This window comes from Aulonocara stuartgranti, assembly GCF_965226115.1.
Source record: "Aulonocara stuartgranti genome assembly, chromosome: 9".
Classification (NCBI taxonomy): Eukaryota; Metazoa; Chordata; class Actinopteri; order Cichliformes; family Cichlidae; genus Aulonocara; species Aulonocara stuartgranti.
Window position 1 is genome coordinate 24786998 of NC_138960.1, and position 26360 is coordinate 24813357.

Below are 26360 nucleotides of genomic sequence, written 5' to 3' on the forward strand. Positions count from 1 at the left end.
TATCCACAGAGAGACACAAGGTTACTTCTGAATGACTGTAATGATTTAATCCTGGCCCATACCCTACAATAAACAGACTGAAATCGGCTAATAGCAGTTTTAGTTATTCTTTTCTCTCGGAAAATGTCATTATTTTTGTCAATAACTGAAATAAATGCTTGTAGATCTGTATGAGCTGATAATAGATTTGTTGATGAATGCCGGCCCATAGACAAATAAATTCACATTTACTGAATACAGTGGATATTTTTCTCCTTTTTTTGCTTCCTCGTAGGGGGCTTGTCTGATTGCTGGGGTCTGTAATGTTGTATGGTCTTTAGCTTGGAATAGAAAGTGTCTCGCGGGAACTGTTGTTGTGATTTGGCGCCAAATAAATAAAACTGGAGTGAATTGAATTGAATTTTGTGCACACATATTAATTAGCTAGATCAAAAGGGCAACGGATATAACTGGGTGATGGAACAGTAATCCAGAATATATACTTTAGAATTAAGTTGTTATCTTAGCTGACAAAAAATATCGATCTAAACTAATTTTTATTTCAGTTTATTTTATTCATTTTTAAAATTTTATTTATAATGTTTTTATTTATTTATTTATTACCCCTCAGCATGTGTGACGAATCTGCCGAGAGTGTACAATGGGCACACAGCGTACGTGTGGCGTAGAGAAAGTGCTTCCCGGCGGCGGAAGCAGTGTTTACTTGCTCTCAGAGATTTCATCATTCTCTTTCTCGCATTACTCCGGTCCATGCTTCTTCGCGGCACAGCATCAGCACTGCTGAGGACCACCACTGAGATTTTCCGCTCCTGCCCGGTGTCCACGGTCCGGTTTGTTCGGCAGTCGCTTCGCTACCCGCGTAAAAACCGGCCGTTTTCAACGTCGGTGTGCTTGTGTAAGAAGAAGAAAACAAGCCTGTGGCTGCAGCTGGCGGAAGGACAAACCATGGACGGCAACATTGAAGAGATTCTCGCCCCTTTGAGGCTTGCAGTGAAAGAACAGGTAATTGGGACTTATCGCCTTATCTTTATCGTTATAGATAAAGAGTGTTTGTTCTCAGTGTGATTAAATATATTTTAGTACCGCCCACTCTGTCACATTAGCCTTCTCGCTCGTAAGGCTAGCCGGCTAACACGACCCGGCTGCTCGCTGTCAATGAATCAGTTGCTTTCTAGCTAGCTGCTAACGTTAACTGTCAGTTATGTCTGCGCTCTCTGCCACGTTTCATTGAGCTGCTGCTGTTGCAGCTGCTTTTGCATACACTTGTGGAAAGGGCGTGGTTATGATTGGAAGCCAAATTTGTACTGCTAATAAAACAAAAAACAAAACAAAAAACCTACACAACACTGATCCTTCAGCATATTTTTTGTAAGCATGCCCATACTCGTGTAGTATGGTTTTGTTGGTTTATCTGTGTCTGAAGCCAGCTCACTCTCTGTTTAGGGGGACCTGGTTCGCCAAATGAAACAGGATGGAGCTCCAGATGTGGATATTACTAAAGCTGTAGCAGAACTAAAGGCGAGGAAGAGGACTCTGGAGGCCAAGGTAAGCAAATCAAGTCCACTTGAGCTCATGGTACTCTGGAGTAGTTAAACTTTAGATATATGATATGCTCTTCAAGTGCTTATACATCCCCAGACAGCCAGACCACTCTGAAAATACGATGCTTTTCATTAAAGCTGAGAAGTGTATCATCAGTCCACCTGGCTGGGATGCTGTGAAAACTATATCAAAATGACAAAGAATGATCAAATCTGGGTTTTTGAGATCACTCTGAGTATTTTTAAGCTTTTTTTCACAATCTCCTGTATAAGACGATCAGATACTGAGCTATAAAAGATCTTAACATGCCTCACAAAATGATACCTGATTCAGACCTGACGGGTAAACGAAAGCAAGTAAGAGGGTCCTGGAAGCAAAGCTATTATTATGGTTTTGTATTTTCTAATTATTTTTTTATTTTATTTTGACTTTTTGTTTTTAATTCAGTTTAGTGTCAGTTTGTTTCCAGAGTAGATTTGTGATTCAGTGTCGTTATTGTTTGGAAGTGTTTAATGTATTTTAGTGTAATATGTGGATGGCGTATGTCAGTGCCAAAATTGAGGAAAATCATCACAGATTTGACAATAATAACACACAACCCTCTGAAAGCATTTTCATCTAGTTTTAGTTAACTCTAATATCCATGCCAGGAAGGCTCTGTGTTTTAAGGCCAAGAACAGACTTTAATGCTCAGATGTTGTTGTGATTTTAATCTTGGCACTTTGTATAAAAATTGCAGGAGTTGGCACTGCAACCCAAAGATGACATCGTCGACAGAACCAAGATGGAGGATACCCTCAAGAGGCGATTCTTTTACGACCAGGCCTTCGCTATCTATGGAGGTAAGACCTGGATAGCCAGCAGTGGAAATTAAGCTTTCGGTTAGTGCTTAAGCCAGCGTATGATGGCGTCTTTAAGCGTTCTGTTACCATGCAGTAATGCTCCTCAGGTGTGAGCGGCCTGTATGACTTCGGCCCTGTGGGCTGCGCCCTGAAGAACAACATCCTGCAGGCGTGGAGGCAGCACTTCATCCAGGAGGAGCAGATACTGGAGATCGACTGCACCATGCTGACCCCCGAGTCCGTCCTCAAGTAGGTGCACTGAACCTGTTGTAGTCGTGGTCTCAACATTTGTATTAGGCTTTAATAGGCTGTTTATTTATATTTAATAAAGGGTCATTCAGAAACTGCTAAAAAAAAAAAAAGGCGCCTAGTGGTTCCTAGAGTCAGCTCCAAAGTGCTGAACTGTGGGTTTTTGTTAACGGGCGCACATTGATTTCTGCGATTTTATGCATGGAAGCTGCCACTAATAGCAGCTTTCCATAGCCCGGTTGCAGATACACTGTTGAATGTACGAGTTTCTTTGGGATGCATTTTAAATCCTTGGCATTAATACACTTATTACGTTATTTCTTCCACCAGGACTTCAGGACATGTGGACAAATTTGCAGACTACATGGTGAAAGATGTCAAGAATGGCGAATGCTTCAGGGCTGACCACCTCCTCAAAGGTGAGCATGGTTTGCTTCTAGTTTTCCAGCACCGTGTAAACTAAAGGTGGATCTGTATTCTTAATGGGACTCTGCAGACAGGAGGGGCAACTGCTGCTCGTCACCTATTCTGAGTATTGCTGTTGTGCCTGAGGGGGGGATGGAAGTGGCTGGACCAGCAGAAATCACGCAGGGCTTACAAAGTAATACAGCCGCTAGAATCCGAGACACTGGAACTGTACCAAGAGCTTGTGATGGACTGAGGACGTGTCCCAAAAGGCTTTTTATTTTCCCAGATAACACAAAAGTGTGTAATATTTATTAACAGCGGTACTTCAAATTGCATGAGGAACAAAAACAAAACAAGCATGTTTTCGTGAAGCTTTTTAGTTTGCAGCACATTTTCACATATGGTCAGTTTTTTGTATTTCACGTACTGTTTGTTATCGTTATTGCAGCTTACAAAAACCTCGCAACTGTCATGAGTACATATCCCATGAATGAATTTGCTGCCATTTTAACAGATTATACATTAGGAGATGACATAAATAGTGTGTGCAACCAATGTGGAGGACATATAAGGCCTCCTCTGGGTCTGTGGGGTGTGATTGGTTCAGGGGTTGTTGGGTGCCATAGCCCCGCGGTCTCCTACCAGGTGGAATTAGACTTCACTTGTTGTGCTTCTTTTAATGCACAGTGTTAGCTGAGCACACACGCATTCACTCATACTTTTTATAATGACTATATTTACGTTGAGCACTGTTGTAGGACTCGCTGTAGGTGCTGGGGGCAGGCTGGGATGTTGGTGGGAAGTCACAAAAAACAACAAAAACACCACTGTCTGGTTTTTCTGTGTGTTACAGCCCACCTTCAGAAGCTGATGTCTGATAAGAAGTGCACAGCAGAGAAGAAGGCTGAGATGGAGAGCGTCATCACCCAGGTCTGTGTTAATTGAGACAAAATGAGTCATGTTGAAAAACCTTTGTTTCTGACGTGGCTGTAAATCACTGATTTTGCATTTTTTGGGCTTACCGGTTTCCAGTTGGACAACTACACCCAAGAAGAGCTGTCTGACCTTTTCGTAAAATACAGCGTCAAGTCCCCTACCACAGGAAACGAGCTCACACCTCCCATCTCCTTCAACCTGATGTTTCAGACGTCCATTGGACCAGGGGGGAATATGGCAGGGTAAAATGACTCCTCAGCACTGTGCAGAAACGTTTCCTCACATTTGTGTCATTAATTTTGATTTTTAATCAATCTGCATTTGCAGCTATCTGAGGCCTGAAACAGCTCAGGGAATATTCCTCAACTTCAAGCGTCTTTTGGAATTCAACCAGGGAAAACTGCCATTCGCTGCTGCTCAGATAGGAAACTCCTTCAGGAACGAAATCTCTCCTCGCTCTGGACTCATTCGTGTCAGGTGAGGAGGGGGTGTGTCCTCTGGTTCAAATAATATTTTGTTTTTAAGCTGAGAGAGAAAACGGGAATGTGACTGTGTGATATATATTTTTGTGCAGAGAGTTCACCATGGCTGAGATTGAGCACTTTGTGGACCCGAATGAAAAGGATCATCCCAAATTCCCCAACGTAGCTGACCTGGACATCATGTTATACTCCTCCAAGGCTCAGACCAGCGGCCAGTCTGCACAGATCATGAAGCTGGGAGACGCTGTAGAGCAGGTGGCCATAACACTGGAACACCAATGATGATGTCAAATCCAAAATAGTCAGTTTAAGATGAAAAGCAACAAAAAATGTATCTTGTCTCACTTAGGGAGTGATCAACAACTCCGTCCTGGGATATTTCATCGGGAGGATCTACCTCTACCTTACTAAAGTTGGTATTGCCAAAGACAAGCTGCGTTTCCGACAGCACATGGACAACGAGATGGCTCACTACGCCTGTGACTGCTGGGATGCCGAAGCCAAAACCTCCTACGTACGTCCCACTGCAGCGTTTCCTCACAGCTTTATCAGCTTCTTTGTATGCTGATGCTCAAAGTAATGTTTGTCCCCTGCAGGGCTGGATCGAGATCATAGGCTGCGCTGACCGGTCCTGTTACGATCTGCAGTGCCACGCACGGGCCACCAAGGTCCCTCTGGTTGCTGAAAAGCCTCTAAAAGAACCCATATCCTTAAATCAAAGTAGAAACACAACTTCAGAGAAAGTCCCAAAACACGAAAGAGCCTTTTGATGTTGGTGATCGGTGTTTCTCCTTAACTTCTCCACACAAAACTGTAAATGTCGTCCAGTTTGAGCCCAATAAAGGAGCCATTGGGAAGGCCTATAAAAAGGATGCAAAGATAGTCATGGAGTACCTCTCTGTGTGTGACGAGTGCTTCATTACAGACCAGGAAAAGCTGCTCAGTGAGAGTGGGTGAGTGCTGTGGCTAATCATCATACTGATGGTTGTTTCAAGTACATTTTCAGGAAAGAGTTAGTTTTTCAAATTTGTGCTCCTCAGAGAGTTCACCATCGAGACAGAAGGCAAAGCGTTCAAACTCACAAAGGACATGGTCAGCGTGAAGCGATTCCAGAAGACTCTGCACGGTGAGTTTCACTCAAGAGAAACGTGAGGGGAAATGATACCGGAGCAAGTGGTTTTATAATGTCTCTGTCATCCACAGTCGAGGAAGTTGTTCCCAATGTGATCGAGCCCTCGTTTGGCATCGGTAGGATCATGTACACCATCTTTGAGCACACATTCCAGGTCAGAGAAGGCGACGAACAAAGAACGGTAAGTCTGACAACATCGATGTTTCTGCCCTTACAAAATGACACCATGTTCAGTGCTGCTGCACTCATCCTCTTCATCTATTTCTTTATGATTAGATTTTGATCTGGAACATTGAATCCTTGTGATTGATTTATGTGTATTTTACTAACAAGTTAAAGAGTAGCACTTAATTTCATTTGCCTGATTTTGTTATATTGTTGTAGCTCCTTACAGAGTTGAGTATTTTTGCATGCTTTGTTTTATTTTTGCTGGTTTTCTTTAATGATGCGTCTTCATTTTCACTGCAGTACTTTAGCTTCCCTGCTACTGTCGCTCCTTACAAGTGCTCCGTCCTGCCTCTGAGTCAAAACCAAGAGTTCATGCCTTTTGTGAGGGAATTATGTAAGTGATTCCAAAATCAAACATCCTATTTCAGTCAAAGAAGAAAAATGGCACTTTCTCCAACTGCTTTTTTCTTTTCTCCTTAGCGGAGGCGCTGACCAGAAACGGCGTATCTCACAAGGTGGACGACTCTTCAGGATCCATCGGGAGGCGCTACGCCAGGACGGATGAGATCGGAGTGGCGTTTGGAATCACCATTGACTTTGACAGTGTGAACAAAACGCCTCACACAGCCACTCTGAGAGACCGTGACTCTATGAGGCAAATCAGGGCCGAGGTACTGCTTCACTTCACTCCATTTTTACATGTGTTAGGGCTGCGTAGGTAAACTCTAGGGCGGTGCTTTTGTCACAGCACAGAAAAACATAAAAAACTGAGCAACCATGGTAGTGATTTTCATAACCTTTCAGCTCATTCATTCATTTTGTGTGGTTTGGTATGAAAAATGGTCTCCAACACATAGGCTGTACAGTAGAATTGGTGTTTAATGTATTCCATTTATATAGCGCCTTGCTGTTCATCCATGGGATAGTTGCAGGAAGTTGATTGTAAGTGATGACATCCAACAATGATGGCGACCGATAAAGAGAAAGCTCTCTGTGTGAGTCTGTGACAGCTGTGCAGCAGGATTTTTCATTAACAGTATGGCGTTAAACCTCCCACCTAAACCTTTCTGTTCAGCCACGTATTTTAAAATTTACCGTAAGCTTTTATGTCTGTTACTTTAAAAAAAGAATCAGATCAAATGATTCTATAAGTGACGACCAAAGAGAAATACATTTAAGGCCCAATGAGTTTCATCCTTTGCTTGTGCTTCACCTCTCCACAATTCATGAAATTCAGCTTGGTGCTGTTTGATTGTCATGTTGAAACAAATGAAGGGATAAACAAGCAAACAAAAACACTGAAAATGTGCCTCGACAGAAGAATAACAGAGTGGAAAGATGCGGGGACATGCATGGCTGCAACGAGGCTGAGCTTCTTAGTGTGGCAGCAGATGATGTATTTCAGTCTGTTTCACTCACATTTCATGGAACAGAGATTCCTCTTTTACTCATCAGTACAGCTGCATGCATAAACTGTGCAACAACAACAAAATCAATTGTGTTTTTAGGCTTTAAGTCCATTTTCTCTGGTTTACACTTGTGTTGGGCTCAGAGTGATGCCAAGACACGAGCCATACATATCTTTGGACTTGATTGATAATTCTTTCGACAGTAAAATTACCTGCAACATGACTTAACCCTACTCCAAGTGCATTTCACCTCGAGTTCCACACACACCATATAACACCATTAAGTAAAAACGCTCCTCTTTTTCTCTCCTCACAGGTCGGCGAGCTGCCCGTGATCGTTCGGGATTTGGCCAGCGGCACATTGACCTGGGCGGAAGTGGAGAGCAAGTACCCCATCTTCGAAGGACAGGAGACCAGCAAGAAGGACACGAGCGAAGAGTAGAGTTCTCCTGTCTGCCAGCCACTTCATAATAAATCCACAGACTCGTTGCTTATGCACCGCCGCGACGATTGCCGCGACTGGATTGTGACGAGCTGTAGTGGCGCACAGAGCCCTCTTTGTGATCCACACCACTGCAATCACTAAATTGTCATGTATTTATCATATCTTAACAGTTGTGGTAAAGCTTGCACAGGACTGTTGTTTCATTGACGAGCAGCATTTCATCCATGCACGACCATGCCAATACGATGTTAAAAGGGAGAAATGTAATCAGGGTGTTTTCAGTGGAAGGAAGCGTCCACCATTCCAGTTTCAGGCAGATCTGATTGAGATATTTAACAGTTTCAATAAAAAGAGTCGGCACTTACAGGACACGGACAAACAGCTGTGATATTTTCTTCTTGTTTTTGAGCCACTGCTGCTCAGCGATTGCTTTTAATCTCAAAAATGTCTTCTTAAGCTTACGGTAATTCAGGAGTTTTTAAGATGACCTCCAAAACTAAAATCTTAATGCTCGGAAATTAAAACCATGTTTTGAATGTTTGCTTTTTTCCCCTCCAGTGGAAAAAATGTGGACTAAAAATGTCCAACGCATCAGTTTTATTAGTTTGAACATAAACGGTGTATCAGAGCCAACATGAATGAAACAAGTAAATCCAGTATGATTTAAAAACAGAATAGTCAGCGAAATTGTTTTTAGCACGTGACAAGTTGATGTGTTTAACGCAGCGTACCGATTCATGTTTCATGTGTATGACAGATATTCTGCTTCCTACCATGATTATATTGTTTTTGTTAAAAGTGGGATTCTTTTATTTTTTTCCTCATAGCTCAACATCATATCTGAGAATTCAAAGCAAAGCAGCAGCCGGCACAGTGGCGTTGTGATTAGCAGGCCTAACAGTAAGTAGGTCCTGGGTTCAAATTCACTGGTTCCCTGGGATCTTTCTGTATGAGTACTCCGGTTTACTTCCAAAGATGCACTTAGAGTTGATTTTTAACCTATTCTAAATTGTTTGGGCGTACCCTGCCTTCTGCCCTGTGACAACTGGGATATGCTCCAGTGTTCCCTCCACCCCCATGATGCTTGGAGAATTGGAAGAAGATGGGTGGAAAATAAAGGACTGATAGTATTATTTTTCACCATTAGCTGGCACCACTGATTCACTGTTACTTCCACTACTAGCTCATTTTTATTTAATTTTTTTCTATTAAGGGTCTGTTAAATTCTCAAAGGTGGGTAAAGGTAAACAGGTTTTTGCGATCCTACATGCACAATAAGGCACCACTGTTAAGGTGAAGTTACAAAGGCTTTAAAGTGTGGGCTCTTCCTTTATTACTGCATTTATTTACTACATTTATTACTTAGAAAAAGCAAGGCCTAATGCACAAACATCCTAAATGGATATTTGTTTAGCTGGTTAGTCAGATTACTTTGCCTCTTTATTCCAAAAACTAATAATTCTGCCACATGTACAGATCAAGAGTTTGGAGCCTTTTTCACCTCAGTTAACCATGAGACTGTGCCTTCTACCAAAGCTTCTTTCAGCTGCTTCCTCGTTCACAAAGGGGGTCATCACAGTGCACTGACTGTCAGACTTGATCTGACATGTTCACACCAGATGTTACTTTGCTACTAAATAATTGTTAAGGATAAAGCGTCTCAGAGACACAGAGAGTGAGCAGGATGAGATTTCTGACTTCCAGGCATCACTGATGTTCCGTTATACTTGTTTAGGACAAATTTTCCAAAACACTTTCTTGCAGAGTTAAGCACACTGGCTTCAAGTTCACTGTGTACAATAATCAAATAGTTTCACGTTGTGCATTTATGCCCCATGCTATTTATTTATTAAATGTGTCATGTCAAATGAAAACATCTTTTAGTGTTGTAGTCAGAGCTCATACTTGGATGGAGGAACAAAAGAGCCACATCATGTTATTTCTATCCTGGGGCCATTGTTCTGCACAGTGTATGTATTACTAGGCTGTTAATGCTAATGACTAAACAATACTGTTGACAGAAAGTCAGGACCAGTGTGGTTTCGTTTTCAACCTGGAATGGAGAATTAATTTGAGCTTCCTGGATGATGCAACACAACAACCTCGTTGCCAGAGTCGGATTATAAAAGAGAAGAAAACATTTCCCTCTCTGTGTCTCAGACTGAAGGAAGCTTGAAGCAGACTTTAACAAGAGCAACCTGTTGAGTGTCAGCATGGAAGAATTACTGGCTCCTTTTAGGCAGGCTGTGCGGGAACAGGTAGGTTTTCCAGATTTCTTTTCTCAAACAAACAACAGCAGCTCTTCAACAAGCGTTATTCTTGTTACTTTTTAATCATAGTTGGTTTCGCTAAATAGATCATGATCATTTCAAGTATCTGCCATTTCTGTTTTCACATGTATCAGAGCATTGCTTAGCCCAGGGGTCTGCAACCTTTAACACCCAAAGAGCCATTTGGACCTGGTTTCCACGCAAAAGAAAACACTGGGAGCCGCAAATACTGTTTGACATCTAAAATGAAGATAACACTGTATATATTGTTTTTTACCTTTGTGCTTTGTGTGAACAACTAAGGTGTGTTTATGAAATCCTTTAAGTGCTAATGAGAAAATTACATTTTATTTATGTAATTAACACATTTTGAACTCTTAAAGAAATATAACAAAAGGAAAGACACCCAGCTGAACGAAAATGATCCATGTAGCAAACAAAAACCGTTGTGAGCCGCCGCCCTTATATCGCCTTTGGGCTTTTGGAGCGTTGACCTGGCTTTTAAAAAATAATTGGAAAAAAAGCACTATGCTGCTAAAAAATGAAAAATAGATATTTGCAATATTCTGCCTAAATGTGTATTTTACCTGGTCAATGTGTGTGGCGGGGCGTGGTCTGCATCACCGCTGCAGGGGAGACGGACGCACCTGAGCTGCACCCGCAGTCACGCCTCGCGGTCTGTGCTCTCTATGCTGTTGTGTTGGTGTGTGTTGGTGTGTGAGCTGAAAAGCAACCGTGTGTGAAAAGTGGTCAATAAAGAGATGCTGAAAAGCGTGTTCATACAAACATCGTCGGGTGTTGGCCGTGATGTGTTTACAATGGGACTTCTGCTCCTGAACTTCTGCAAATCAGGGCTGTACGAAGTCACTTTCATCTTTATGCAGGACTGTAAGCTGTCATCTGTGAGGCGTGAGCGGTGTTTCTTTTTAACATAGTTCACGGTGGAGAATAGTTGCTTACATAATGTGGATCCGAAGATCCATAATTGGCCTACCTGGGGTTGAAAGTCTCGATAAATGCACCGCGTTTCCGCGGGTGTGACGCTTATTTTGAGCGATGAAAAAAATAATGGAATATAATTTAATTTTTATATTTCAATATCACAATAATCTTCCAATTTAGAACTACAAGTTAAAAAAAGATCTAACATAAATAAAATATACTTCAGCTAAATACTTCTAATTTATTTTCCCAAACCTCGCGGAGCCGCACTATAAGGACTAAAGAGCCGCAGGTTGCCGACCCCTGGCTCAGCCTTTGTTACTGAAACTGAAAAACCACTTAATTCGAGTGTGGAGAGGAGGTAAAGTGTAGTTCTGTTCTGCAGGGTGACTTGGTCCGTGAGTTAAGGGAGAAAGGTGCTCCGGAGCAGGAGGTGAGCAAAGCTGCTGCAGAGCTGAAATCACGGAAAAAGACTCTTGAAGCAAAGGTGAGAGTCTCACAGCTCCTGATTGGCCTTTGCACTGATTCTGCTTTCAGTTTGACATGTTTTTCCTCGCGTGCCTCTCTGCTAACTTTTATGACCCCCACTCTGATTAAGAAATAGTGCCTCACACCATCATTTCCCATTACAGGAACTGGCTCTGCAGCCCAAAGAGGACACAGTGGATCGAGTGAAGATGGAAGATACATTGAAGAGGAGGTTCTTCTATGATCAGGCATTTGCCATATATGGAGGTAAGGTAGCAGAAAGGAAGGATAACAGAAGCTGATACAGGAAAAGCTGAAAAACCAAGAAAACACTTGTGGAAATGCTTCATTTTTAAATCAATATTTATTTTATTTAAAAAAAACTACTTGTCCCTCAGGTGTGAGCGGCCTGTACGACTTCGGGCCTGTGGGCTGTGCTCTGAAGAACAACATCCTGCAGGTGTGGAGGCAGCACTTCATCCAGGAGGAGCAGATCCTGGAGATCGACTGCACCATGCTGACCCCCGAGCCCGTCCTCAAGTAGGTAAGCACAAATTCAAGTTTGGCTTCTAATAGATTTGTCCTATAACCAGCTCCCCATTTGTTTCAGGACTTCTGGGCATGTGGATAAATTTGCTGACTACATGGTGAAAGATGCCAAGACAGGCGAATGCTACCGGGCAGATCATCTTCTCAAAGGTGGCTTTAAACTTTCTGACAAGGTGTCAGATTTCATGACATGGACAGAAAATGACAGAAAACTAAAGGAACTATGAGAAATACAGAGTAGCATCATAATCTTGCTGATGTTAGACATATTTTGGTGATATTTATTTCCCTGCAGAGCGAGTTCTGAACAGGTTTTTACCTGCCTTGCTGTTTAGTATCTCCTCTGAGGAATTGATTTCGAGCTGCACAGATAACTGATAAGTTTTTTCTTCCACCTGACATCGGTCAAGCAGCTCAACAGACCTTTTAAAAAAGAAAGAAAATGAGAATAATTATTTAACATTTAAACAGAGTGTGTAATAAATACCTATTTTAACCTTGTACTCTTAGTTAAAGGGATATTTCGAGCGATTTTGCACATGAAGATAGTTTTGTGTTGTCTATGGGTTTATTTGTGTGACATTTAACCTTTTTATATTGTACATTTTATATAAAGGACTTATTGACTGGCTGGTTTTCTTAGATCTCATTATTGGCTAAAACCAAACAGACAAACACATCAATGAAACAATAATCTAAAAATGTGCGTGTTAATCCTTGCATCTATCTTCTTTTTCGTTTTATTCCTCACAGCTCACTTAAAGAAACTGATGTGTGAGGAGAAGTGCTCAGCGGGGCAGGTGAATGAATTGGAGGATGTCATCACACAGGTGTGTGCCTCGCAAACACACATGCACCGGTGTGTTGGTGAAGAAATAATCCTGTGATGCATTTGTGGTCCCTCTGTTTCAGATGGATAACTACGCTCAGCAGGAGCTGGCCGATCTATTTGTGAAATACAACGTCAAGTCTCCTGCCACAGGAAATGACCTCACACCTCCTGTCTCCTTCAACCTCATGTTTCAGACGTCCATCGGGCCTGGAGGGAACATGCCTGGGTACTCATATCTGCACTTGCAACATTCCTTTCAAGGTTTATTATTTTGCTGTGTTGAAATTGTGCACGTTGGTATTTCTGCAGCTACCTGCGACCTGAAACAGCTCAGGGAATGTTCCTCAACTTCAAACGTCTGTTGGAGTTCAACCAGGGAAAGCTTCCCTTTGCTGCTGCTCAGATCGGAAACTCCTTCAGGAATGAAATATCTCCTCGCTCTGGACTCATTCGTGTTAGGTAATGCTTAGAATGAATTATTGCTGCCTTCCAAAAGGGATGTTGGGTGAAATATCAGCATTTCCTGCTTGCAGGGAGTTCACCATGGCTGAGATCGAGCACTTTGTGGACCCAAATGAGAAGGTCCACCCTAAATTCTCCAATGTGGCTGACCTGGAGATCATGCTGTTCTCCTCCCAGGCTCAGACAAGCGGACAGTCAGCACAAATGATGAGGCTGGGAGATGCTGTGGAGCAGGTAGGTGTCGTTTTACTGACATACCTTAGAGCACCAAAACTATAGCATAGATGAAAGATGAATGGTTAGAAGCAAGTTTGGTATTTAATTCAGTATTTGACGCACATCTTTACATTCACTGTCTCTCTGCTGCAGGGAGTCATCAACAACTCTGTGCTGGGCTACTTCATTGGAAGAATCTACCTGTATCTGATCAAAGTGGGACTATCCAAAGACAAAGTGCGCTTCCGTCAGCACATGGAAAACGAGATGGCTCATTACGCATGTGACTGCTGGGATGCTGAGTCCAAAACCTCCTATGTAAATATTTTTTCTTTCCACTAACAGACTTATAAAACCATTTAAAGCATTATAAAGACAGCGTCCAGTTTTATATTTTAGTTGCACCTTTGTGTTTTTTCTTCTTCAGGGTTGGATTGAAATTGTGGGCTGTGCGGATCGCTCCTGTTACGACCTTTCGTGTCACTCCAGAGCTACCAAAGTCCCTCTGGTGGCAGAAAAGATGCTAAAAGAGCCCATATCCTTCTGTGGTCCCAGTCCAACAACCTGACTATAATTACACTAAATGTGTCAGGTCAGACCTATAGCCTATTAATAAAATATTTTAAATATCCAACTTTATTTATTTACAATATAGGTTTTTGCCTTTGAACAATTTTCCTTCGTTTCAATTCAATTTTATTTAAAGAGCACCAATTCACACCAACAGCTTTATATTAAAAGGTAAAGACCCTACAGTTGGTAACCGTGGGAAGGAAAAACTCCCCTTTTATCAGCAGGAAACCTCCAGTACAACCAGCTCAAGCAGGGGGAGTCATTACTGCGACTGCGTGGGGGTGAGGAGGAGTGTTAGATTTCATGCTAAAATCACTCAGGCTGTGGATACAGGTTTGAAAAATGAAGCCTCTGTCTTCAACCTGCATTCTTTGTATTGGCCAGCAGGGGGCTCATGGTTACAAAAAGAGGCAATATAGTTTGAGAAAAGAACCCTACTACACTTTTATGATCTCAGTAAACACTTTTTTTTATGAGTTTATGATCTGAGTAGCCAGTTTTAAGCCCTGTTTGATATAGATGTAGTGTTTATATTGTAAATTAAAGTCCTATTTAGAGTAAAATAGACCTAAACCATGTATAGGATGTGGAGTGTTTCTCAGCCGGGTCTTCTTTCAAACACACAAGATGGCGATGGCCAAAATGCTTAAGCCAAGGCTTCACCAACCAGTGGCTGATGTCTCAGTGGCTTTATCCATCCTTTCTTCATTGTTATGTTTTTTTCCCCAAGTTTTATGCCTTAATTAGTTCATACAAAACAGTAAATGTCATCCAGTTTGAGCCCAACAAAAGTGCCATTGGAATGGCCTACAAAAAGGATGCCAAGCTGGCTCTGGAGTACCTGGCTGTCTGTGATGATTGCTACATCAGCGATCAGGAAAAGCTTCTCAGTGAAACAGGGTAATTAATGACGTTCATGCTCTTAACAACCATAAAGTTCATTTATGAAGCATTTTGTGACTTGATGTTGTGTTTCTGTCTGTAGGGAGTTCAGCTTTGAGACAGACGGCAAAACCTTCAAACTCACTAAAGACATGGTCAGTGTGAAGAGGTTCCAGAAAACCCTGCATGGTAAGAGGTGGCATCAATCCTGTTTTTTAATGCCAGAGTAGGCAAGTTATTGTGGAAGGGTGGCAAAAACAACAACAACAAAAAAAACCAACAACTCTCAAATGTCTCTGTTTTTCCCTGTCACAGTGGAGGAGATTATTCCCAATGTAATTGAACCCTCTTTTGGGATCGGCAGAATCATGTACTCGATCTACGAGCACTCATTCCACATCCGGGAGGGGGATGAACAGAGGACGGTAAGAATACTCCACAACAAGAAAACAGATCTGAGTAACAGTTACGTGTTTGTTTTGATTTAAGGTGCTTTATTCTGTGGTCAGTATTTCAGCTTTCCTACCATTGTGGCTCCATACAAATGCTCCATCCTGCCTTTGAGCCAGAACCAGAACTTTGTGCCATTCATCCACCAGTTAGGTGAGTATAGTCTTTCCATTTCAGTAGAGTGTTGGCTGTTACAGTTAAATACTCAAATGCTCTTTTCAATAGTATTTGGTGAATACTATTGAATACTAGAGCCAGGATATAGTTAGCTTAGCTTGGTTTAGCTTTAGTCTGACATTGTCTGCAGCCTGGCCAAATTAAATAGAGGATTTTCTTATTTCCCTTAGTTGATCACTGGGAACAGAGATACACCCCATCATGAATCATGGGGTGTATCTCTGTTCCCAGTGCTTTCTCCAGTAACTAGTTTAACTAATTGTTTTCTGTTTGGTTCTCATGCATTGTTTATGCACAGATCTCTGAATGTCCTGCCACACCAGTTCAATCAGGTTGAGGTGTGGACTTTGACTGGTCCATTGCAACACCTTTATTCTTTACCTTTTGAGCCATTCTGTTATAGATTTGCTGCTGGTTTGGGATCATCGTCCAGTTTCAGCAGAGCTTTAGTTGTCAGACAGATGTCCTCATATTTGATTTTCAGTGACTGCAAGGTGTCCGAGTTCGTTAGCTAAAAACAAGCCAAAATCATCACCCCTCTACCACCGTGCATGACAGTTGCTATGAGGTGCACACGCTGACATGCTGTGTTTTGTTTTCACCAAACATAGCATATGTTTGTCCTGGCAAACCTTCCAAACTAGTCATACTTGTTTAGTCTGTATTGTTATGAAGTTTAACATTTAACATGCTAAGGCTTGCAGAGTCTCAGCTATAGCTCCAGCGGCATTTGCAATTCCTGTGCATGTTGCACGGTCTGACCTTGGGCTGAATTTGCTGGGAATTGTGTTATTACACACCTGAGTGCTCCAGACCAACAAACTGCCAAAGCATCTGCTTTTACATTCTCTTTTTCAGATTACTGAGTGACTTTGCCAGGGTTATAAGTCATGGTAGGGCTTGGAATACTGAGTATACATGTAGTATTACTTAGCAAGTTTTAGAGGTTGGCAATAGTCTCTTCCTATTTATAGTCTTAATGTTACACCCAGCTAATAGCTATATATTCATACTTAAGCAAATGTAATGGTTTTGTCATCATCTTCCTCCTTGTAGCTGAGGCTATGACCAGAAACGGTGTGTCTTACAAAGTAGACGACTCTTCAGGGTCCATCGGGAGGCGCTACGCGCGGTCAGATGAGATCGGAGTGGCTTTTGGAATCACCATCGACTTTGACACAGTGAACAAGACGCCTCACACGGCCACTCTGAGAGACCGTGACTCGATGAGGCAAATCAGGGCCGAGGTAAACCAGTTAACTGTTTTGATTTTTGAAAGTGCCATATCTGTTTTTTTTCATTGGTTTTTTGGATACTAATTTACTAAAATATATCACAGATCACAGAGTTGCCAGACATTATACAACATCTGGCTAGTGACACCTTGAAGTGGGCTGAAGTGGAGAGCAAGTACCCCATCTTTGAAGGACAGGAGTCCAGCAAGAAGGAGTAACCATCCATCCACCCATTCATTTCACGAAGTGGGACACACTCTGTACAGGTCCCCAAAACCTATCTCCAATTGGAGATAACATTTGGAGAACAGTGTTGCTCAAGCAAATCACCAACTGACATGTTGAACTGTTCCTATGAAGGAGGAGAACGGTTTAATAATCTATAATTTTCTACATTGTCACGTTTGATTGTCAAATAAACAACAAAATATTTGTCCTACAGTTCGTTTCATTTGCCGCTTAAATGACAAACTGTATTGTATTTTGAGATATTGTCACTAGTTGGCACTGCGTGTTGTTTTATATCTCCCAGTGAGCTGTTGTTAGAATCTGAGACACGGAGCTTCAGGCTGCTCAAATTTGCAGGAGGCTTAGACCATCCCAAAACAGACCTGGCAACATGTAGAATGGAAAATTTTTTTACAGATAAAATATCTGGGTCTTTTTTCTTTTGACAGTAAAAATAGTTCCTCAAATCTTCAAAGTATGTTATGTTAAGCAGTGTGACGCAATGCAGACATGAGTACATGTAACTATGTAAATATAATGAGGGCTTCAACTTCAGACTTTTCAGTATTAAATGTGAAAATATCGACATATGGCTTGAGTGAGTTTTGCTAACTATTTGCTGCTTATTAGCAAATATAGGCGACCTGAATACATGTCCAATGTTGTGTGGCTCATAGTCTATTATACTGTTTTAGCAGTCCTCCCGTTCCGCCCCCCCTGTGTCAGTGGACAAAGTACAAATACACCATGTCACCTTTAACGGGTGGCAGCTCCCTCTCAGGGAGTCAGAGGGACCTGCAGCTTGACCTGCACTCTGTGGAAGCACAGCAGATGCAAAACTTTACCTTTCCTTCCATGTTCTTTTTTTATGTGACATTTTAAAGTGCCTTTGAAACAATCTGAATTTTCTTTAACAACTACTTTGGGCTTACTGCGATCAAGGTCAGTATCACAACAGGTGGTGTGGAGGACAAACTGAAGTGCATGACCGTGTGGCATTTCAACAGCATGCATCTCATTCAGACACCATGAAGAGAAAGCAGGAAGGGGTTTTACTGTAGTTCATTGTTGCTTCATTTAGCTGAGTTTGATTTTTCTCTTATAGCAACACGTAGCTGTTTCATTGTGTGCAAGCCTAAGCTGCAATTCATCAGAGAGAAATCGTTTAGTTAAAAATAGCAGCAGCTGCACTTTAAATTCTAATCGGTCAGTTTACCCTCCACCTTTTTATGAGAAATGAGAAATGTGTCAAACAAGTCAAAGAAACAATATTCTTAAATAATTGAAGCTTAAAATCAGGCATTATACAGCAAGGTTTTTGGAACAGAATATATTAAATAAGGAGGAGAAAGCAGGTTCTTATTGTACCAAAGAAGAGGCATCAGAATCCACAAAGCAAAAGATAAATAGTGAAAAGAACCACTCTTTGGCACAATAGGAGGGCATGCTTATAGTGAATTATGCAGTTTATTATGCAGATGCAAATCAAATCAAATCAAATATGATCTTGTAAGATACGTTTAACCGTCAAATATTAAACTATCCGACCAGGCCTACTAATACAGTTCATTTAGGTTTAACTGATTTTTTGCTATAGCTGACTCTGACTGTTCCTTAGTTGCTAGTTTCTAGTCTTACTAAAGCAAATTCTGGTACCTATTAGAGTCAAAATACTACTACTAATAATATTAACAATAATAAAAATAATAATGATACAATATGTTTTAGGGCAGGCCTCCCATGTAACAGAAAAGTCATGACTCCTATGGTATTTCAGTGTCTCTCAGTTCCTCTGTCAGCTCCACCCCTCTCAACATGGCGACTATGAAAAGTGTGATTAATTAATGCCAGTAAAACCAGCATGTCATGTGACTTAATTCTTCCCATGTTATCACTGGACTATTAGAAACTCTGATACAACAGCATCGTGACCAATCATGTCATGAAGTCATTCGTAGATCTCAGGGTGCAATCAGCCACTGCTGCTATACACAGCTTACCTTGTTAGCCAGCTAGCTAGCTTGTGAGCATAGAGAAATCCTTGAGTAAATCATCGGTTAAGTCAAAAACTGCAATCCTATAAGTGGTTCCTGGTCCCAAAAAGCTTAAGAATTGCTCAATTTAAACTACCTAAGTGTAAATAAACCAGAAAAAACAACATACCATTTTAAAAGTACTATTTAAAATCTGATGTGTTAGTAAGAGTGATCTAATAGCAACACTGATGGTTTTTTACTCTGAGGTGTTAAAAAATAAAAAATCCTACTGCTCTGCTTTCCTTTGAATAACGGATGTGGAAACTTCGTTGACAGCTGGACTAATAATCTTTAAAATTAGCAGTTATTAATCCATTTGATAAATGTACAAAGATAAGTACAATAAAAATGTGGAAAGTCCTCTGTGATAGTCACAGGTTAAGAGGAAGCAAATGGCTTTTGTTACTTTCCATCTCTGATAATGTGTCACAGAAAGTTCACGGATGACAGTTACCTAAATTTAGAATCAGCGATGGATTAGAGGTCTATTTTAGTTGGGTTATGCAAAATAATGTAATAAATGCCCTCATACAAATACTGCAGTAGGACTGTGACACTTTTTGTGAGGCTCAGTTTATTTTTAGGATTACAGCTGTTCATGAAGAATAATGTGCCACCCTTCCTGTAGTACAGCAGTGACTGGGATCCAAAGGATCCCCAAAATAAAAGATAACATCAGGGGAAAGGGGATGAACCTCTGGCATATGTGTCTTACTGTAGGCAGGATAACTCAGGAATGCTATTTGGCACCGCCTGTTTTAGGTGTGACAGACAGATTAAAGTACTCTGACTTCTCTGTGGTTTATATTCAGGAGCCTCCGGAGCTCCGTGCTGTCCTGACTGCATCGCCATGGGGCTCAAAGCTGCTCTTCCCAAGTATGAGATTTATTTCTACAACACTGTTTTGTGTCTGGCCATGTTCTGGGCCACTAGCTGGATCTTTGAGGTGTCCAGTTGTGAGTATGAGTTAACACACTGACACACATGCACACAGAAAAAGAGCATCCGAATATTAAGCCTACTGTATTTGGTCATTTATAATGAAAACTGTCCTAACTGGTGGTGCAGGTGGATTCAAACTTAGGACTCTGAGTTAAAAGTTCACAGGTTTATTTACAACAATGAAATACCAGGAATTGTATCTGAAAGCTTTAACACAACGAGGTCTGATGTCAGGTTAACAGGTAAGTCCACAGCTTAATTTTTCCCACAGGAATGTCTTTAAACAAATTTTGCAAATTTCTCTCAAGAGTTTCTGCACAGAAGCATCCAAAATGCTACTAACTGTGTAGGGAAGCTGTCCATCAATGACCCAGATGGTTGGAGGGGGGTTGGAAGGGGGTACAACAGACTGGACTAAGTGGGTTTCGACTGGAATATGTGCAACGTTCCACATGCTGTCAATTCTCATATTCTGGGGTAGCTTAAGACAGACACACACAGAGTTAATCAGAACCTCAACTTCAAAAGGACCAGTGTAGTGTTAGAGTTGGGTGAGTACTCTTCCCAGGTAAACTGGAAAGTCCAGGTGGACCTGTCGGTCGATGCCACACGCCAGAGATCTGCATCTAGCTCCTGGTTAGTTCCCTCTGCTTGCTTGTTGGTCACATGTGTTTCTTGAATGATGTTTGAGCCAGAGGTGACCAACAACTAAACGTGTACAGAATATGATGAACCAGCACAGGACTAGGTGACAGAAAACTACTAAGAAGACCATTTTGTTTAAAGGATATCTATTTATATTTATAGCATAGAAATACCTATGAAGTACTAGTTAATCATATATTAATTCCGTGACTCTATCCTAGACTATCTATACTTTATAAACAAATTATCTTGCAAATTAAATCATAAAAAGGACTAAAACAAAGCTTGACTAAATTATTTTCCTCTTTTTCCTGATCAGCATACATTAGATTCCTCGAATGCAAAGTTCATCTGAGACTGTAGCACAGTCACGTACAGACAATACACTGTGAAGTATACATATGGGGGAAGTGTCACAGTGTAAGGTTGAGGAGTCTGAGCTATGTAGACCACGCTGAGGAGAACAGGTGTCGGTATTAATACCACCGAGCACAAGAAGAAAATAGTCCCTCTGTTTGGCCTACATTTGTTTCACTGTCAATCTAGCAAAGGTTTGTCATTTGCACTCAAGGGCAAGAAAAGAAAACACGGTGCACAGAAACACTTGGCTTCTGTACCAAACTATAAAATGTTGTATTCCCCCCCCAATTGTCCCATTGTTAGCCAGTGCAAACAGAAAGACTTTCAAAACCAGCGTGAAGCCAGGATGGTACTACTTTGGGAGGAAAATGGTAAGAAAATGAATGCAGCTCATTTGTCATCATTTGTTTGCAGAAGTGTTCTCATATTTCTAATATTGTTGTGCTCGCTGGTCTACAGGAAACTGCAGATTTCGAGTGGCTGATGTGGTTTTCCACCTTTAGAGACCACATCATATTTGCGCTCTCTGGTCATGTGCTGTTTGCCAAGATCTGCTCCATGCTGGCTCCACAGGTGCTTCTCCTGACAGATTGATGGATTGTTTTCATTGAGCTTCTGTAGGCGGATTAATGTAGTATAGGACAGATCCAATATTTACTGCTAGTGTTAATAATCTGAGTGAAGCACTGAACTGCAATGAACCCAAGTTTATTTCTCACCATTATCTGGCAACCTCAAAATCTTCTTTGTCACAGCTGAGCTTTTATTTGTTTTTTTGTTTTTTTTAGCTGCTCTTTTCCCAGGGTGGTATGATCTAACACCATACATCTTTAATGACCTTAAAAACAAGAACTGGGTGCACAAGAGCTCATTTAAATCGTCTGATTTCCTTGCATGAACCTGCCTTTTAAGTGTGGTCTAAAAAATTTTCAGCAGGGTTGAGGTCAACCCCTTGGGAAGGCCAGTCCAGAAGCTTAATGTTAGCCTGCTTTAGCCATTATAAAACACAGTTGCTTCTAAGTTTTAACCGTTTGGTTGTTGAGGTGAAGGTTAAAAACTTGGAGGTTGTCCTCAGTCTTCATTGTTCCGTCCACTTTGTGCAATGTATCAGTACCAGTGGCACCAAAACATCCCCAGAGCATGATGCTGCCACCACCATGCTTGACACTTGGGACATTGTTCTTCGGTTTGAAAGCCTCAACTTTACTCGTCCTAACATACCTCTTGTATATGTGTTATAATTGCTCAATCTTTTTCTTATTTGAGCATAAAAACTATTCTCCATGAGCTATTTGGCTTGTCCATGTGGGCTGCTGTAAATTTCAGTTGAGCTAGAGGATGTTGATTTTGGAGCAAGTTTATATCTCTTGGGTTCATCAAGTTAAAAACCACTGTAGAACCTTCAAAGATTTAAGTGACCCTGTATGTATCATTCACTCATTAAAGATGATATTCATGCCCATGATGAATGTATGAAAACTTTTAAACCACAAGGGTGACACCATTTTTCTGTCCCACAGTATCGGTCCTTGGTATATATGGTGTATGGCCTGCTTGCTGTGTGGACCAGCATGGGCTGGACCTATGTCACCCTCATCCTCTCCCACTGTATCCTGCTCTACAGCATCTCTTTAGTGAAAATCCGCTGGCTTTGCTTCGTCACTGGTCTTTGTACGCTGGCTACATTCAAGTGTGAACCCTTCATTTCCTGGCAGGTAAGCTGCTGGCACCCAAACACCTCAGTGTATTGTCTATACATTTCTCATGGTCGATTCCCCATGTCTTCTCTAAACAGGCAGGTTTTGTGGAAGGGGACTTTGAGTTGCGTCCTGTTTTCTTCTATGGAGGATGTGGGTTTACAATCATGCGTTGTATGAGTTTTGCTCTGGAGAACTGTGAAAGAAAAGATGGCAACTACAACATCTTGGAGCTGCTCAAGTACAACTTCTACCTCCCTTTCTTCTATTTCGGGCCTATCATGACTTTTGATAAATTTTATGTTCAAGTAAGTTTAATTTGATTCTTTACAGGTTACAAAATTATTAAGTATGACGATCGTGTGACCTAAAATTGATGGTTTCTTTTACTTTTCTTTACTGCTCATGAAGATATTTAGAACACACAATGTAAAGTTTACATGCATTTATGTCGCCATCAGTAAAAAAAATCTGACGTTTAAAATATCCCTAAATAACAGGGCCTGTTGTCTGCAGAGGCTGAAAGTTTCTGGCTTTCTCCGTAGTTGTGATGTGTGTTTGCTGCCCTCTGCAGGTCAACAGGTGTGACCTTACCAGGAAAGAGCGGGAGATGTGGAATATCAACCTGCACGGTGTGATCCACCTTATCGTCATCATTGTAGTGGACATCCTTTTCCACTTCATGTACATCCTCACCATCCCCACTGACTTGAAGCTGATGAAGCACCTGTCTGACTGGGCTCTAGGTCTGTGCCACTTCACGAAAATTCCCGTTTTAATATTTTTAAACCCAACGGCATGCAAAAAAAAAAGCACAAATGAAGACTGAACATTAACATATAATTAAAAGCTTTGACTTTATGCAAACAAACATTAACATGAAAAATTTCCAGTTTTAATTTCAATTATTTGAGATGAAAGGAAACTTGCAGCAGAACTGATGTCACTGCATTGTTTCCAGTGGGGCTGGCTTACTTTAACCTGGTGTATGACTGGGTGAAAGCAGCTGTGATGTTTGGAGTCATCAACACGGTATCCAGACTGGATCACCTTGACCCTCCTAAACCACCAAAATGCATCACCATGCTCTATGTGTTTGCTGAAACGTGAGTGAGGCTTGAACACAAGTGAGTGGTTCCAGGCGTACATGTGGTATAATTCTATAGTACTAAAGCTGATTTTGTTTTGTAGTCACTTCGACAGAGGGATCAACGATTGGCTGTGCAAGTGAGTGTCTCCAAAAGGCCACCAATATTAAAGTCATGTTAATCATTTGAAAAGCAAAGGTTCTGATGAAGCCCTAATCCACAGGTATGTGTATAATTACCTGGGTGGAAAGCACGAGAACATGGTGGAGGAGCTTGTGGCTACACTGTGCACCTTCGGCATCACCATCCTCTGGTTGGGACCCTGTCAGGTGGTCCTGGTCTGGGCTTTCCTGAACTGTTTTGGTCTCAACTTTGAGCTGTGGACAGGCAAATTCTTCTCCGTGGAGCCATTTAGCTCTTTTGAGGTTGGTCAGATGAGTTTGTTTGTACACATCAATAAGCAGTTTATAAAGGATAAGGGATTTAACGTGCATGTTGTATATAAATATGATTTGCAGATGGCAATGTCAGAAGCGATGTCTCGGCGCATCAGAGCCATCTTCAACACTTTTAACTTCTGGAGCATTGTGTTGTACAACATTCTGGCCTTGAACAGTTTGGACTTTGCAAAGTTGGTTGCCAAACGGCTGCTTCTAAAAGGTGATTTTGGTTGTTAATTATGAGGCAACTTTGCCATTTCTTACCAGCTTATTAACAAGGAATTACCTTCCCAGGCTTCCCCATAACCACCATCATCGTCATGTTTGTGACCTACTGTCTGATTCAAGTGATCAAGGAGCAAGAGAGGAGACAGGCACTCATAGACGATCCCGATCCACTCCCACCGGCACCGCCTCCAAACGCTGCCACCAGTCCTACCACCTCTGCAACTGCACCCACTGCTGCTCAGCCAGTCGCAGATCCCAGCAAAGAAAAAGCAGAGTAGATATTTAATTTTTAACGAATGGTTACAATGATGAAAATTGTGAGTTCTGTCCAAATGCTAACAGTATTATGAGTTTGAATGGATGCAGACAAGCTCGCTGTAAATAAAATTTTAAGTATTTTTACCTAAGGGAGAATTTAAAACTTAATGAAAAAAAATTACAGTAAATGAATATTTACTGTAACATATTGTGAAGTTCACCTGTATACTAACCAGGACTAACAATAAAACTACATTGTCGGGACTGTGATTGGTCTAGAGCAAAAGTAAAGATTAGTGAAAACATTTGTACTTTGTGTGTTTATGCAGGTTTTTGTTCTCTCCGATGAAACTGCTTGCGCTTTTTACACTACATGAGTCAGTGTTGAGTCTTGTCATAGTACCGTGAGCCATTTCTGTTGCATTACAAAACACTTTGAATACTGTTGGGAGGGAGTGCTACAGACACCTGTGGTGAATCACTGCTCTGACCAGAACAAGGCAATAAAATGGATTTAATAACATCAAACGGCGGAGGTTCCCTTTTTTTGTTAGGGTAAATTTACCAGGTAATTTTGGCAAATCACTAAGAAAAAAAATATGTGTGACATTTAACTGTGTTTTCATGATTACCTGAAATGTTTTTAATATTTTTGTGTTAAACTGATGCAATTAAACATGAGTGTTTGAGCCTCTACAGCTTTTGAGACATTAGCTGTCCCATGTTTTTTGACACGAGCAGTGTTCAGGGTAAAATGGTTCAGCTGATCAGTGAAAATGTCCCACTGTACTCAGCCAAAGCCCCTCTCATCCTTTCCTCTACCCACTAGTTGTATTTTTAAAACACTTTTGATGTCTGTCACATTTATCACTTCTATATCAACATGTTTCTTTCATCCTTTTTTCAGGTAGTGTAATGTGAAAATGGAATGTAAGACATAGAATAAGAAATATATCAAAATATTTTTAAAATGGGGAACTTTAAAAATATCTAAAAAACTCAACTCAGAGGGTGGCCCACTTTACCTGAAATGAATCACCCATTTTATCTAATACATGAGGGTAAATTGGGCTGGTAATTAAAAATGTTTTTTCATACAAATTTGCTTAATTTAGAAAATTATCTGCATTTTTCTGGCAGAGGACAGCACAACATGGATTATGAATCAAAATGTCTAGATGTTCATTTGGTTCTTATTCACCTTATTATTGAAGAGTAAGTTTTAACAAGTCAGGTCACTCACCATGGAGTTTTCTGTGGCAAAATGAACCATCATCCTTGCAATCTCAGACGAATCACATCAAATGCTAAATGTTAAGTACTGTTTACTTTTAAAGACAGCTTTTAAAGAGCTAAGACAGTCAAACCTTAAATGGCCCATTTTACCTGGGTTATTACATGCCTTTCTTTTTCAATGAAAGTGTTTTGGTTCTGTTCAAATAAAATAAATTGCTTCTTAACAACACTTAAACTAATTCAGCTCTTTAGAAAACAATAATTTTCATAGTGGTAGTGGCAGCCTATCAGATCACCAATAAACTGAGAACTGTTAGCTTAGCAAAAAGACTGGTCTAAAAGAGCAGCTGAACAAATATATTGCTAAATCCTTATTTATAACTGTCTCTTTGAAATGAACAAGAACACTATGTTAAACATTCTGTGTATTAAAATAAATCTATTAGTCATTTCAGAGTTTCCTCTGTTTTCCACAGAGTCATCGTCACATGTATGTAATGCTACAAAATGCTAAGATGACCCCCTCAGAGAAG

General features: G+C 41.0%; 3 protein-coding genes across 3 annotated transcripts; all 3 read left to right on the forward strand.

Annotated features, from left to right (window-relative positions):
* The first annotated feature begins 670 nt into the window (after positions 1-670).
* On the forward strand, positions 671-7992 carry LOC309713698 (glycine--tRNA ligase-like). The gene is made up of 17 exons (XM_082545504.1): positions 671-1002; positions 1444-1545; positions 2282-2384; positions 2492-2633; positions 2964-3052; positions 3895-3971; positions 4074-4219; positions 4305-4454; positions 4552-4714; positions 4809-4973; positions 5056-5163; positions 5267-5412; positions 5500-5585; positions 5663-5772; positions 6060-6153; positions 6240-6430; positions 7485-7992. Exons 1-17 carry the CDS (start codon positions 751-753, stop codon positions 7608-7610), a joined length of 2250 nt encoding a protein of 749 aa, XP_082401630.1. The 5' UTR covers positions 671-750; the 3' UTR covers positions 7611-7992.
* A 1518-nt stretch (positions 7993-9510) lies between these two features.
* On the forward strand, positions 9511-17483 carry LOC309713699 (glycine--tRNA ligase-like). The gene is made up of 17 exons (XM_082545505.1): positions 9511-9871; positions 11211-11312; positions 11458-11560; positions 11692-11833; positions 11904-11992; positions 12596-12672; positions 12755-12900; positions 12984-13133; positions 13208-13370; positions 13506-13670; positions 13780-13897; positions 14687-14825; positions 14911-14996; positions 15123-15232; positions 15317-15410; positions 16491-16681; positions 16774-17483. Exons 1-17 carry the CDS (start codon positions 9827-9829, stop codon positions 16885-16887), a joined length of 2034 nt encoding a protein of 677 aa, XP_082401631.1. The 5' UTR covers positions 9511-9826; the 3' UTR covers positions 16888-17483.
* A 187-nt stretch (positions 17484-17670) lies between these two features.
* hhatlb (hedgehog acyltransferase like, b) lies at positions 17671-25119 on the forward strand. The gene is made up of 12 exons (XM_082545622.1): positions 17671-17839; positions 19746-19889; positions 21184-21251; positions 21340-21453; positions 22401-22595; positions 22676-22885; positions 23152-23323; positions 23539-23683; positions 23769-23804; positions 23889-24090; positions 24184-24325; positions 24400-25119. The coding sequence occupies exons 2-12, from the start codon at positions 19784-19786 to the stop codon at positions 24609-24611; spliced, it is 1602 nt and encodes a 533-aa protein (XP_082401748.1). The 5' UTR covers positions 17671-17839; positions 19746-19783; the 3' UTR covers positions 24612-25119.
* Positions 25120-26360: the final 1241 nt, after the last annotated feature.

Excerpts from the sequence above, each read along its gene's own strand:
- LOC309713698 (XM_082545504.1), top strand. The coding sequence starts at position 751 with ATGCTTCTTCGCGGCACAGCATCAGCACTGCTGAGGACCACCACTGAG. Across the intron at positions 3,972-4,073 it reads TGGAGAGCGTCATCACCCAG|TTGGACAACTACACCCAAGA; the intron begins GTCTGTGTTAAT and ends ACCGGTTTCCAG. Across the intron at positions 6,431-7,484 it reads TGAGGCAAATCAGGGCCGAG|GTCGGCGAGCTGCCCGTGAT; the intron begins GTACTGCTTCAC and ends CTCTCCTCACAG.
- LOC309713699 (XM_082545505.1), top strand. The coding sequence starts at position 9,827 with ATGGAAGAATTACTGGCTCCTTTTAGGCAGGCTGTGCGGGAACAG. Across the intron at positions 11,834-11,903 it reads ACCCCCGAGCCCGTCCTCAA|GACTTCTGGGCATGTGGATA; the intron begins GTAGGTAAGCAC and ends CATTTGTTTCAG. Across the intron at positions 16,682-16,773 it reads TGAGGCAAATCAGGGCCGAG|ATCACAGAGTTGCCAGACAT; the intron begins GTAAACCAGTTA and ends AATATATCACAG.
- hhatlb (XM_082545622.1), top strand. The coding sequence starts at position 19,784 with ATGGGGCTCAAAGCTGCTCTTCCCAAGTATGAGATTTATTTCTACAAC. Across the intron at positions 22,596-22,675 it reads AACCCTTCATTTCCTGGCAG|GCAGGTTTTGTGGAAGGGGA; the intron begins GTAAGCTGCTGG and ends TTCTCTAAACAG. Across the intron at positions 24,326-24,399 it reads CAAACGGCTGCTTCTAAAAG|GCTTCCCCATAACCACCATC; the intron begins GTGATTTTGGTT and ends TTACCTTCCCAG.